The sequence below is a fragment of the Theropithecus gelada genome, chromosome 7b (genome assembly GCF_003255815.1).
Source record: "Theropithecus gelada isolate Dixy chromosome 7b, Tgel_1.0, whole genome shotgun sequence".
NCBI lineage: Eukaryota > Metazoa > Chordata > Mammalia > Primates > Cercopithecidae > Theropithecus > Theropithecus gelada.
This window is the reverse complement of record NC_037675.1, coordinates 66,942,472-66,956,144: the sequence shown is the minus strand read 5'-3', so window position 1 is coordinate 66,956,144 and position 13,673 is coordinate 66,942,472. Positions and strand designations below refer to the sequence as shown.

Here is a 13,673-nt window from a genome sequence, read left to right as displayed (position 1 = left end):
AGAAGACCCCACCCAATATGGCTCACTTTGATCTCATCCTTGTCTTTGATCTCATCTCCCACTACCATCCTCTTTGATTTTTCTATTTCAGTCACACTGGTCTTGTTGCTAACCCCTGACAGTGTCAGGTATATTCCTACTCCAGAGCTTTTCTATTTGCTCTTCCCTGCCCTGGAATGCTCTTTTCTCAGGTATCTATTCACATGGCTCACCTAAATGACCTTGAAATCCTTGCTCAAATGTCACCATCTTCATAAGGTATTCCCAGGTTATCCCACTTAAAAATCCAACACTCTCTCCCGTCACCCTCATCCCTTGGTTTTTCCTCTCCTTCTGTTTGAGTAGGTAGCTAGGCAGACATGAGAGGGCAGGGGAAGTCACCCTCTTAACCCCCAAGCAATGTCAGGTGACTATCAGATGATGGTCAGGCAGTTGTTAAATTCTCTCTCTAAAATAATTTAACTGGTCGCAGCTGGTGCCAGGGAAAGGCAGTCTCCTAAATAGATAGAAAACAACTGAAGCTGATCATCAGCAGCTTCTTGATAAGTTTTCAAGAGTTGTGTGAGCTGGCTCAAGCATATGTACTAAGAAGCAAAATGGCAGACTTTAACTGTTATATGACCTTCCTCTAGGATCACTCAACTGGTAAGGAAAAAAAAGCCTCAAATGAGCATGTGCACAACTTCAGTAAACACACTGCATAAGCAATCTCTCCCAAGTGCTGGCAGGCCACTGCTCATGCAGACAGCCTGCCCCAAGGAAAAATCAGGTAAGAAGAAATGCAAACCCTGGAACCACAGCAATATATACAGGCACATGTCAACGGTCAGACAGCGCACTTGATCCTCTCAAGTCGCCTGCTTGGCCCTCTTACAAGTGTACTTTACTTCCTTTCATTCCTGCTCTAAAACATTTTAATGAACTCTCATTCCTGCTCTAAAACTTGCCTCGATCTCTCACTCTGCCTTATGTTCCCCCGGCCAAATTCTTTCCTCCAAGGAGGCAAGAATCGAGTTGCTGCAGGCCTGTGTGGATTCACTGCTGCTAACACTCCTTCCCTGATTATTATATATTTTTCTAAGCAGTTATCATTTTCCAATATACAATATCACTTACTTCTTATCTTTCATGCCCTACTAGAATTTAAGCTCCAAAAGAGTGAACTTTTTTTTGGTTGCTTATTTTATTTTTTCTTTTTGTTTAAAATCAGCATGTGGAACAGCGCATGTCACAGACAAAATATTCAATAAGTATCTTTAGATGAATGAAAAAGTAGCAAAAGAAAAACTTTCAAGAGTTTATATAATGAGATAACGGTGATAATTTTTATCTTTTACAAATCCAGTTTGATGGTAGAGAGGTTTGGGGAATAATCCTTACCCAGGTGTAGCTCCAGCTTCATCCCTTCTCAACACTTTGTATTAACTCCTCTGTTCAAGGCATGCTTAAGAGTATGGATTATTTGCTTATGAAAATTATAAAGTTAGAAACGTATATTGTCAGAAAAATTACACATCTAGAAATCACTTACAATGATTGTATTAACTAAAAACATAAAGCATTATCTGGAGATTCCAAGAGTACTTAGAGAAAACTGATGTATTACAATAAATAAAAAACAACAACAATAAATAGGTACACCTATTCTAAGTGCTTTGCATTATTTCACTTAATTCTCACAACAATCTTACAAACTAGGTAAGAAATGGCAGGCATTGAGAGGTTAAATAATTTGCTCAAAGTCACAAACCTGAGAAATGTCAGAGTAGGAAATCAAACCCAAGCAATGAATTTTAAAGTCGAGGCTTCTAACTACTACACTAACAAATATCAAAGTAGGAGGTCTAGAGCACAATAATGTGTACTCTGCTCAATGTAAATATCCAAAAATTAAAGTCTGAATCAGAGGAGAGAGCTTTGGGAGCCAGACATACCAATTTCTCAATTTTGGTTCTACCTCCTACTTTGTGTCCTAGGAAAATTATTTTGACATCTCTGAGACAAAGTATCAAAATACCTTCCATATAGCTCTTTAAAAAAATGCATAGTGATAAGACACACAAAATAGTAATACATGTGGTAGCCGCTTTTTTTTTTTTTTTTTAAAAGCTAGAGACCCTCAGAGAGTTGTTTCTGAGCTTTTCCATTGTGTCTGAAGAGCATCTACTAATAATTCTACTACCAAGAGGAAGGAGCCATTAGATGTGGGTAACAGTAACATGTGGTTCTGATGATCAATCATAAAAATGATCCAATAGTGAGTTCCCTATAACACCCTGAAGAAGGGGATTGATCAATGAGAAGGAATCACTTAAGAGACAGAGAAACATGCCCTCAACAATTGTAATTTGCCTAAGAGTATGTGACACAGTCTTAGTACTCTTTTATTCCTGATTCTTAACTAGATGCTAAACTATTTAGTAAAACTGCAATGGCAGCCCACAGGAAAGTCTTATTTACTATCACAGAAAGCCATTAGAAGTACACATGATTAACAGAGAATCCATGATAATAGCCCCTTTTGAATAAAGTGAAACTATTAATTCAATTAAAAATTAAAAATCTCAGCCAACATTTAGACTATTCATCCTAAACTAATAGTGGAACAACTTTGAATAATGCTTTGGAACAACAGTTCCATTTGTGAAGCACTTTAGACATCTGTTTCATGTGTAAACATTAATCACATACAGGACACTTTGCAGCTTATCTACTTCCATTTTCACCCTTTTTAAACAGGGCAAGAGGCCAATATGTAATGCCTTGTCCATTTTCTTGTTTGTTATTCTCATCTAGGATTCAAAACATTTTCTTTTCATGAAAGAGATTTTGGCTGCAAAAACCAAACCTACAATGCCAGAAATTAACCTGAAGTCTTATAGACTAGGCAAAGTTTCAACGGTTTTTTCATACTATAAAACTGAGTCCTCTATGGACTATTATGTAGACTACAGTATTTTTTTTTTTATAGTTACTGAGGGGGAAAGTCACTATCTGTATGAAACTGTGAGTTGCTTATGGAAACACAGAAGTCTTTAACTATAATAGGGCTACAGGGCTCAGCTAAAAGTTCATTTTTTTTTTTTTTTTTTTAAGATGGAGTCTTGCTCATCGCCCAGGCTGGAGTGCAGTGGCACGATCGCGGCTCACTGCAAGCTCCGCCTCCCGGGTTCACGCCATTCTCCTGTCTCAGCCTCCCGAGTAGCTCTACAGGCGCCCACCACGACACCCGGCTAATTTTTTGTATTTTCAGCAGAGACAGGGCTTCACCGTGTTAGCCAGGATGGTCTTGATCTCCTGACCTCATGATCCGCCCGCCTCAGCCTCCCAAAGTGCTGGGACTGTGAGCCACCGCACCCGGCCTAAAAGTTCATTTAAAACATATTCTCAGTTTCATAAGCCTCTTTCCCATCACCCTCATCACACTTACTATGCTTTATATTTCATAGGTTTCATCATAATAGAATGTGGTCATTTGTTTTTTCCTACCTATCAAATAGGAGTAATCACAAAACTTGTTGCAAGTCTCAACTTCACATTAATTCATTATTTATTTATTTATTTATTTATTTATTTGAGACAGAGTTTCACTCTTGTTGCCCAGGCTGGAGTACCGTGGCACAATCTCAGCTCACTGCAACCTCCGCCTCCTCCCAGGTTCAAGCGATTCTCCTGCCTCAGCCTCCCAAGTAGCTAAGATTACAAGCATGCACCACCACACCTGGCTAATTTTTTGTATTTATAGTATTGACAGTGTTTCACCATGTTGGTCAGGCTTGTCTTGAACTCCTGACCTCAGGTGATCAGCCTTCCAAAGTGCTATGATTACAGGTGTGAGCCACTGTGCCGGCACAAGTCTGTTTTAAATAACAGTATCGTTCTGGAGATGTCATACAGTGGAATAACCAGTTTATCAGCAAATATCTGTTGAAGGAAAAAAGGAAATTCAATATGCTCTTAGTTTTATGTTAAACATGTCACTACACACATTCACATGGGTGCACGCATGCACATGAACACATACAGAAACAAAAAGCATTACATTTCACTGACAACCACCATATAGCCTCAAGGAGGTAAAAACGGCATTGGGTCTAATTTAAAGAGAAGAGTCCCTTGAAATATAAGCATTAGCATGGTTTATACTTTCTTGTCATAGGAATCAACACATTCCTTTACCATTGAGAATGAAAACTGATCTCTACTTTTTAAAATAAATTAGTTTATGTCAATGTTTTTACCAAGTTTACATCAGTACTAAGTCTTCGCAATTAATTAATCACATTCATCTGTCTCTATCTAGAAAGCAAAATAACCAAGCAACTAGAAGACCAAACATCAAAGAAAAAAAAAAAGAGTACACTAATTTTTTGTGATAATGCAGTCAGGGTATCAATATAAGTTACTGTAACTTCATGGTCCACTAAAATTAAGCTTGTTTTTAAAATCTTTTGTTTCTTGGCCTCTCTGTTGGAGACCATGGAGGGAAGACAATCAAGTCCAGGATACAACCTTAAATTCAAACTAGTTCTTTGCTGTTTCAATTATTTTTGAAAGTTATCATCCTGCAGTATGTACTTTTTGGCCAAAGACAAGAGGACAATCAAATCAGCAAGGGAATCATGGTGACTCAAAACCATTCTGCAGAAGCCCTGGGTTTTCAGTAACTGTACCCTGAAACCAAATCTCCTAGAAGAGTCCCAGAAATCAGGGAATCTGGCTGTTGTGGTTTTGACTATGAACATATCAAGAAATCTAGTAAGTGGGCATACTAAAGATCTAGTATGAGACCCGGTGAAGGTTTGGGAAATAACAAACCTAGGCAAGGGACCAGCAAAATAGTGCTGGCCATTTGAGGATACAATAAAGTTGCCTGAAGACACTGAGTAGAATAGAATTTTGTTTGTTTGCTTTTTGTTTTCTGAGATAGAGTCTCGCTCTGTCACCCAGACTGGAGTGCAGTGGCGCGATCTCAGCTCACTGCAACCTCCACCTCCTGGGTTGAAGCAGTTCTCCTGTCTCAGCTTCCCGAGTAGCTGGGATTATAGACATGAGCTATATGCCTGACGAGTTTTCTTTTTTTGTACTTTTGTAGAGATGGGATTTCACCATGTTGGCCAGGGTGATCTCAAACTCCCGGCCTCATGTGATCCACCCTCATGTGATCCACCCTCATCGGCCTCCCAAAGTGCTAGGATTATAGGCGTGAGCCACTGTGCCCGGCCGAGTAGAATAGAATTTATGACTCTGAAAGCAAATCACCTATGGCAGGTATTAAGACCTCTATTTCAAAAATTGGTTATGTTTTATGTTCTTTGTATTTTCTGCTAATTTCTCTATTTTTCTATTTTAATAGTCACAAAACTATTTTTTTTAAAAAAGACTTCTAGTCTGCCTCTATGCCACTGAGGAACGAAACACAAAGAGGGCTTTTTGTTTACACCTGATTCAAAATGTTAAAGAGAGAAGTTCGGTCCGGCGTGGTGGCTCACGCCTATAATCCCAGCAATTTGGGAAGCTAAGGCAGAAGGATCACTTGAGCACAGGAGTTCAAGACCGAGTTGGGCACCATAGCAAGTCCCCCTCTCCACAAAAAATAAAAAATCTAGCTGGGCGCAGGGACACATGCCTATAGTCCCAGCTACTCAGGAGGCCGAGGCAGGAGGATCGCTTTAGCCCAGGTCGTTTTTGCACCACTGTGCTCCAGCCTGGGTAACGGAGAGAGACCTTGCCTCAAAAAAAAAAAAAAAAAAAAAAAAAAGAGAGAGAGAGAGAGAGAGAGAAGTTTCCTCTAAGGGCCAGCACAGAGATGGAATCCAGGCAAGAAGGTGAAGGAATGAACACTTATGAGGGTAAATGTGACTAAGATTTACTCTCAAAGTCAAATCCATGGGCAAATCTGCATCATGGGCAAGAAAAATTACTTGAGTTTTGTCCAAAACTGTTTTTACTTCAGTTTGCTCCTGCAGCAAAAATAAGCAATGCTAAGGATGAAAACATGACCAGGAGACAGGCAAGAAAACAAAGCTCCTTGCTGCCTCCTTATCTCGAGGAGGAACTTTAGGATGCCACCATCTTGACCACTGACACGAGTGGGGAAAATTCTAGACAGATGACAACAAAAATAGCTTATACTATCATATATAAGACAACAATTATGCTACTTTGGTGAGTGATGTCCACCAGGCTTACGTTTAGTTTCCAGGCCTTAACATTTTTCCTATTGAGTCTTTCAATAATCTGCCTTTAACTCTGCCAGTTCTGCAGAGTCTAAGAGTTAAGTTTTCCTAATGTATTAATAGGTCTGACCAGAGCCTACTAGAATCTATAGTGTGTCAAGCACTATGTGAAGTATTTCATATATTTTCCCTCATGTAATCATCACAATGCTGTGCTACAGGAATTATATCCCAGTATGTAGAAGAGAAAAAGCTCAGAAAAGCTAAGTATTTAGCAATTAAGAGAAAGGATTTTGGAGTAAAACCATTCTGCTACTTGGCCTGTGTTAAGCCACCTAATTTCTCTAGAACTGAATATAACTTTAGTTATAAAAAAGGAACTAAGCCAGGTGCAGTGGCTCACGCCTGTAATCCCAGCAATTTGGGAGGCCGGAGTGGGCAGATCATTGAGGTCAGGAGTTTGAGACCAGCCTGGCCAACATGGTGAAATCCCATCTCTACTAAAAATATGAAAATTAGCCGGGCGTGGTGGCACATGTCTGTAGTACCAGCTACCCGGAGGCTGTGGCATGAGAATCACTTGAACCTGGGAGGCGGAGGTTGCAGTGAGCCAAGATCGTGCCACTGCACTTCAGCCTGGATGACAGACCGAGACTCCGTCTCAAAAATAAAAAGGAACAACTTTGGGAGGCCGAGGTGGGCGGATCACCTGAGGTCAGGAGTTCGAGACCAGCCTGGCCAACATGGAGAAACCCCGTCTCTACTAAAAATACAAAATTAGCCAGGTGTAGTGACGGGCGACTGTAATCCCAGCTACTCAGGAGGCTGAGACAGGATAATAGCTTGAACTCGGGAGGCGGAAGTTGCAGCGAGCCGAGATCATGCCATTGAACTCAGGAGGCGAAGGTTGCAGTGAGCTAAGATCGTGCCATTGCACTCTAGCCTGGGTAACAAGAGCGAAACTCCATCTCAAATAAATAAATAAATAAATAAATAAAGGAACAAATAGCCCAGGCATGGTGGCTCACGCCTGTCATCCTAGCACTTTGGGAGGCCGAGGTGGACGGATCACGAGGTTAAGAGATCAAAACCATCCTGGCCAACATGGTGAAACCCTGTCTGTACTAAAAATACAAAAATTAGCTGGGCATGGTGGCATGCACCTGTAGTCCCAGTTACTAGGGAGGCTGAGGCAGGAGAATCGCTTGAATCTGGGAGGCGGAGGTTGCAGTAAGCCGAGATCGCACCACTGCACTCCAGCCTGGCAACAGAGCGAGACTCTGTCTCAAACAAACAAGCAAGCAAACAAACAAAAAAAAGGAACAAATAATGTATACCTTGTAGGACTATTGTACCGATAAAATAACATAATGAATGCAGAACCTTTATCATAGTGACTGGCATATAAGAAATCCTTAGTAAGTGATTATTTTTAATGTAAAATCATTCTTAAGTTTGGAAATCACACCCAAAAGATGTGTGGTAGTAGGAAGCAAAACAGGATTAGAGCCACTAGATGAAAAACACCCTTTTCCACCTGGAGATTCTTCTTCTAATGCAAACTTTATTTTAGGAGACAGTGTTCCATTACAGGAGATGAAAAATCATTATCTGGCTGATAGAGACTACGTGATGAGCAGAATAAGGATGACTTCATAAAGATATGTATCCCTTTGCACATGAATATTAGGATTAATGTTCTAGCACCACTTGAAAATAAGCTTGGATTCCTTAGAAGAAAGACAATCATACAAAAACATTTTGTTCAAAGAAATCCAAAATTCAAGAAAGAATATCCACATTCCAGCTTAATATAAGTCTCAAACCACATCTCAACTTAGTAAGATCTTCCTTCCTCCCTTCCTCTCTCTCTTTCTCTATGTGTTTGTGTGTGTATAAAACAAAACACAAAGAATAGAAGGTTTGAAGGTTCACGAAACTCAACTTTTCAAGAGTGGGAATATCAATTATTGGACCTTCCAAAGAGAATGAAAATACAAGCTATTGGGCAACAACAACTATGATCATAAACTTTAAAAAATCATAAACTTAAAAAAATCTGTAAGCTATTAACCTATCAATCTTTCCCACTGTACCCCTTATTTGAGTCAAAGTCATTTCCTTAGTTACATAATCCCCCACAATGTTTTTTTGGACATTAGCAAATCAGCATAATTAACATAAGTATCGTTCACTTTTTGGAGAACACCATTTAGTCTAAGCAAAGCTGCCCTATATGTTACTGATAATGAGATGATGCAAACTAGGTAGGGGAGATGAGATTGCTACTTTATCAGATTGTTTTTCAATAGTTTCGGTCAACACAGTTGAAAAATGGCTCATCTCCTGTATTTCAGTTTGAAGTTTTATAATTGTTATAAATTACCATAAACAGGACTTGGTAAAAGAAATAATAAAATAAACGAATAAATTTTTTAAAACTGTGGTAATTTAAAAAGCAGAAAGAAGCAGCTTTGGTACCCTTTTCATAAACTGGTATCTGGCAATATGAAGATGACAAAAATAATCAGAGCAGCAGTGATTAAGTTAAACATGTCTCTCTCTGCATCGGCCTGAAAGGTTGATAAGACAAGACTCCATGATATGCTTAGAGGTTGAGGTACACATCTAAACTGCCATAAATCCAAGCACTGAACCTACAATACTACATAAATAATAAAACCACAATGGCAAAAATACTTACTCTAAACCACTTAATTCTCTCTACTGCAAAGAGGTAGGCTAGGGTCAATTCATGGTCAATGATATCAAAAGCTACAAATATATTTAACTGTATTACTGGGAAGAATGGTCATATGCAATCACTAGAATGAAATCATCATTTAAAAATCTAGTGATGCTAAAAATTGATATCAATATAGCAGACAATAATTACTATGCTACTCTATATTTATTATACCATCAACACCTCTAAATTCTTAAACAGCCTGTAAAAGCTTATAAAACCCCAAGAATATTACTAATTACTACGAGTTGATTAACCAACTGTGGTTGCAGGCAGATAAGGCTCTACTAGTTATTAGCTATCAAGGTCAATCAGGGAAATAAAGTGTTTTGCTAAAAATCTCAGGTGAGTTGAATCTTAGAACCAATATGATATTTGGCCCCCAGGCTGCATTTTAATGCCCGGTAATGCAAGTGATGAACAACAGGAGCCAGATTCCAGAAGAGAAAACATGGTGCCCTGACTACCAGGAAACAGCTTCAAGTGGGCAACAAAGGAGTCGTCTTCCCCCCACAGCTCACTGATGGGGTCACTAACCTACAGAGAAATGTGATTTTTACCAGGAAACACAGGCATCAGTAGTGAACTCACAAACAGAAACAGGGAGTTTGTAGTTGTAGTTCTCAAAGACCAGCAACTTTAGCATCACTTAGTATTACTACTACTATTATGATCTGTTTTTCACCACAGAACACTTCTGACACCAAATGCATGCGTTTTCCACATCAGATAATTCTCCAAATCTCTGTGGACACCTACTAGGTAGTGACACGAACTACCCAGAATTAGCCCAGACCTCTCAGTTCCATAATACTACACCCTACTTCAGATGCCATTGCAAGTACAAAGTGGCCAGGGTACCCACACTCTGTCAAATTTGGCTACAAATCAGGGGCTCCCACAACGAACTACTCAAGTTCAATAATCTGCTAATAATCTTCTAATGTAGGTAGAAGGCTGCAAAACCCTAATAGAGCCCAAGACTCAGGAGGGCTCTTTAAGAAGGCAGGCCCATACCCAGGTGGCAGCCTCACTGACTATGGTCCCAGCTACAGACCTAGAAACCTATACACTATAATTTGAGCCCATGTAAAAATAAAATGGACTTTTGTATCATATAAAAATTAACAGAGGCGAACACAAAAGTTTGTTTTAATTCTTATACTTAAGTATCTTCAAAATGGTCAGTAAAAGGGTATATTCTATATAATAAAAATCCTTTCTATTTGTACATCCATCAGTTTAAGGGTTATTTCTCTAATATTTGATTGTGTTTTGCTCATTATTTGTATTACTGGATTCTAATCTGGCTTCCTGGAGTTAAATTACTACCCTATGAAGTTATATCCCAGGTTGATTGTCATTTCTGTTTAAGACAGGAAAATAAACTGACTTGGGTACCTTTACTTACCATTTTTGTTTTCAATGAACTACCATTATTTAACATATGCTAAACGGCACTGTAAGGAATCATAATAATTCAACAAGAACAAAAAAAAATGGAAAATTGATTTATATCAGTTTCTCAGGGGCCCACTTACTATATTCACTTTTCATTTGTACATATGGTCACAAAACATATGCGAGTTATAAACACAAATTATATTAATATTTACAAAATAATTCCTTAAAGAATTATTTCAATTCAGCTGGACATGGTAGCCCATGCCTGTAACCCCAGCTACTTAGGAGGCTGAGGAAGGAGGATCACTGGAGACCAGGAGTTCAAGACTGGCCTGGGTAACATAGAAAGACCTCCACATCTTTAAAAAAACATATATATATATACACACACACACACACTCACACACACACATATATACACACATATATATACACATACATATGAATTATTTTAATTTTTAAAAAGACTAGAAAATTGAATTCTCAAGTTATCTGATTACTCAAATCTTTTTTTTGGGACAGACTCTTGCTCTGTTGCCCAGGCTGGAGTACAGTGGCATGATCTCCGCTCACCACAACCTGTGCCTCCCAGGTTCAAGTGATTCTCGAGCCTCAGCCTCCCGAGTAGCTGGGCTCACAGGTATGCGCCACCACGCCTGGCTAATTTTTGTATTTTTAGTAGAGATGGGGTTTTTAGTAGAGATGGGGTATCGCGATGTTGGCCAGGCTGGTCTCAAACTCCTGGCCTCAAGAGATCTCCTTATCTCAGCCTCCCAAAGTGCTGGGATTACAGGCATGAGCCACCACGCCCAGCCCAATTGCTCAAATCTTAAAATTAAAGTTTCCATCAGAAGTCAGTGGCCAAAATTCTCCTTTACATACAGCATAGTCCACCTAAGTCAAATGCTCTTCAGATCTGAATTGTCCTACAAAACTGTGATAAGCAAAGAACACAAGCACAAAATTCCTTTTAAGAGAAGCTTCGTGCCTAGAATCAGCTTTAGGGTAGAGAAATATTAAGGACAGAATTAGTCAGCATTTGGTTTAGTGGTCTAAGTATGGCGTGACTGCAAGCGGGGCTAAATATATCAAAGAGTCTGTCCAATGTGTGGCCTAATAATTCACTGCCCCTTGAAATCCATGCTATCATATTTCTGTAGATTCATTAATGCTAAAATGATTCCAATAGACAGATTTTTATTTATAATTTCACCTAAAACAACCAAGCAATTTTTCAAAATCATTATAATATTGCTGCTAATGTTAATAAATATGAAATCTCTTACTTGTATGGGGTAATTCTTTTCCTCTTCACAGTAGTAGGTTGTGCTAATACAACAATTTTTCTTTTATTGTTCACTAATGAGACAGTAATTGCCATCAGAATCCTACTGGGAACATAGACTTTAAATATAATAGGCCTAAAGACAGGTTTCACTGTATTTATAATGATTTTCAGATATATTTTGTTCTGCATGAACACAACGCCAAAATGTTTTCTTTTCTGTGGAAGATAAACTTCATATTATTTAGCAATGTGTGCATAGGAGAAACAAATTTAATCAGGCAGATCTCAGGTTCCTCTTTCCAGCAACTAATGAATGAACAATGAACAGAATGCTCCTTTTTACTTAAAGAAAAAAAACCTGTTAACCTTTCATTAGAATAATGCTATTTTAAAGTTTTTTATGTTTGAATTAGAAATGTAACCATCGGACTCACTCAGTATGAGTTCCAATGTACCGGAATGCAAAACTGCATACTCCGCTTCAAATACTGATTATATATAAAGAACATTTATAGAAAGATGTTTTAATGTATTGTTGGCTGGCACCACTACCTTCAGAATTTATTTAGAATATAAAGATTTCTAGAAATACATTTTAATTAATACTTTCTGGTGGTATATTTTGGTTGATGAACTGCACTTGGCAATTACCATCCTTTGGGACCTCAAGTACTCTTCTCCTCTTAAATATTGTAGGTGCTATTAATATTTACCACTCAATAGATGGATTAACAAGTCTGTTTCTCATTCTTAGATTATAATCTTTTCTAAAGCCCAAATAAAATGTGAAAGGAGAACTGTACCTTTCATGATGTCCTAAATCCAAAAGAAATTCATCTGCATGTCTTTGGAGTTCATTTCCTTCTAAGTTCTTTAATTTCTTCAATTCACTCTGTAGGAAAAACCAGAGCTCTTTAGCTCCATTTTCAATCCTCCTCCTCAGGATTTCATGATCCTTCCCCAGACCTGCAGTCAAAGAACAGAGGGTCGTAGCATTTCCAACATTTTGATAAAAGGAAACTTTCGATTATTTGTGCTAAAGCCTATATACTGAGGAGGGAAAAACAATGTATAATCACTTACCATTTCTGGTCTGTTTCTTGTAATTTTCAATCTGTTCTTTGGCCTTAACAAGCTGCTCTTCTAAAATGCGTACTCTTCCTATAGCTGGCCCCTGATCAATGGGGCCTTCTGGTATCCTGTAGTTTAGGCAAGAAAATATAAACATTTAGCTTTTAAACTGTGCAACAAAATACAAGCTCACTTTGCTAAAACATTTATACTGTAAACTCCATAAGTTGCTGAGCCATACAGCACAAAAGAAGTACCAAATGGATTTTTTTCTTCAAAGGTATAGGATTAACCAGTGAAATGACAATAAAGAAAAACAGAAAATAATAATCTACGATCTTCTCGGAGTTAACAAACCTCTAGAGCTGTTTCCTAGAATCTTTCATCCCATTACTTAGAGTACCACCATCAGTGGCAAAGCAGTCAATTTTTCATTAGCATCGAGAGTAACAAAAGTGAAGGAAAAAGTACAGAAAAGGCTTAAAGGGAATAAGGAAGCATATCTGAACACATGTCTAAGGACATGCTGAAACATCAAATATAATGTATTTCTAAATTAATTACAATATCAGACTATGTAAATATGTCTTTCTATTCATGACATTAGACTACTAAGCATTGGTCTTATATAGAAAAAAGAAAGACAACAGTAGAAGATAAAACATATCAGAAAAAAATTGGGCCAGGTGTAGTAGCTCATGCCTGTAATCCCAGCACTTTGGGAGGCCCAGGTAGGAGGATCACTTGAGCCCAGGAGTTCATGGCCAGCCTGGGCAACACAGCAATCCCCTGTTGTTACAAAAATTAAAAACATTAGCTGGGCACATGGTGGTGTGTGCCTGTAATCCCAGCTACTCAGGAGGCTAAGGCAGGAGGATGGCTTGAACCATCCTTGAACCATAGTTCAAGATTACAATGAACTATGATCATGTCACTGCATTCTAGCATAGGCAGCAGAGTGAAACCCTGTCTCAAAAAAATAAAA

The 13,673-nt window shown here is 38.5% G+C and overlaps 1 protein-coding gene across 6 annotated transcripts in view; it reads right to left on the bottom strand.

Moving 5' to 3' along the window:
• FUT8 (fucosyltransferase 8) overlaps positions 1-13,673 on the bottom strand; it is a 352,844-nt gene that overhangs the window by 115,403 nt on the left and 223,768 nt on the right. For 5 of the 6 annotated variants that reach the window (XM_025391950.1, XM_025391955.1, XM_025391953.1 and 2 more), the window contains 2 exons: positions 12,701-12,816; positions 12,421-12,583 (listed from right to left, as the gene is read on the bottom strand). In XM_025391950.1, the coding sequence (XP_025247735.1) occupies positions 12,421-12,583; positions 12,701-12,816 (279 nt within the window). Of the gene's footprint in view, positions 1-11,615; positions 11,718-12,420; positions 12,584-12,700; positions 12,817-13,673 lie in introns of all 6 variants that reach the window. The other variant, XM_025391954.1, reaches the window with a different exon arrangement.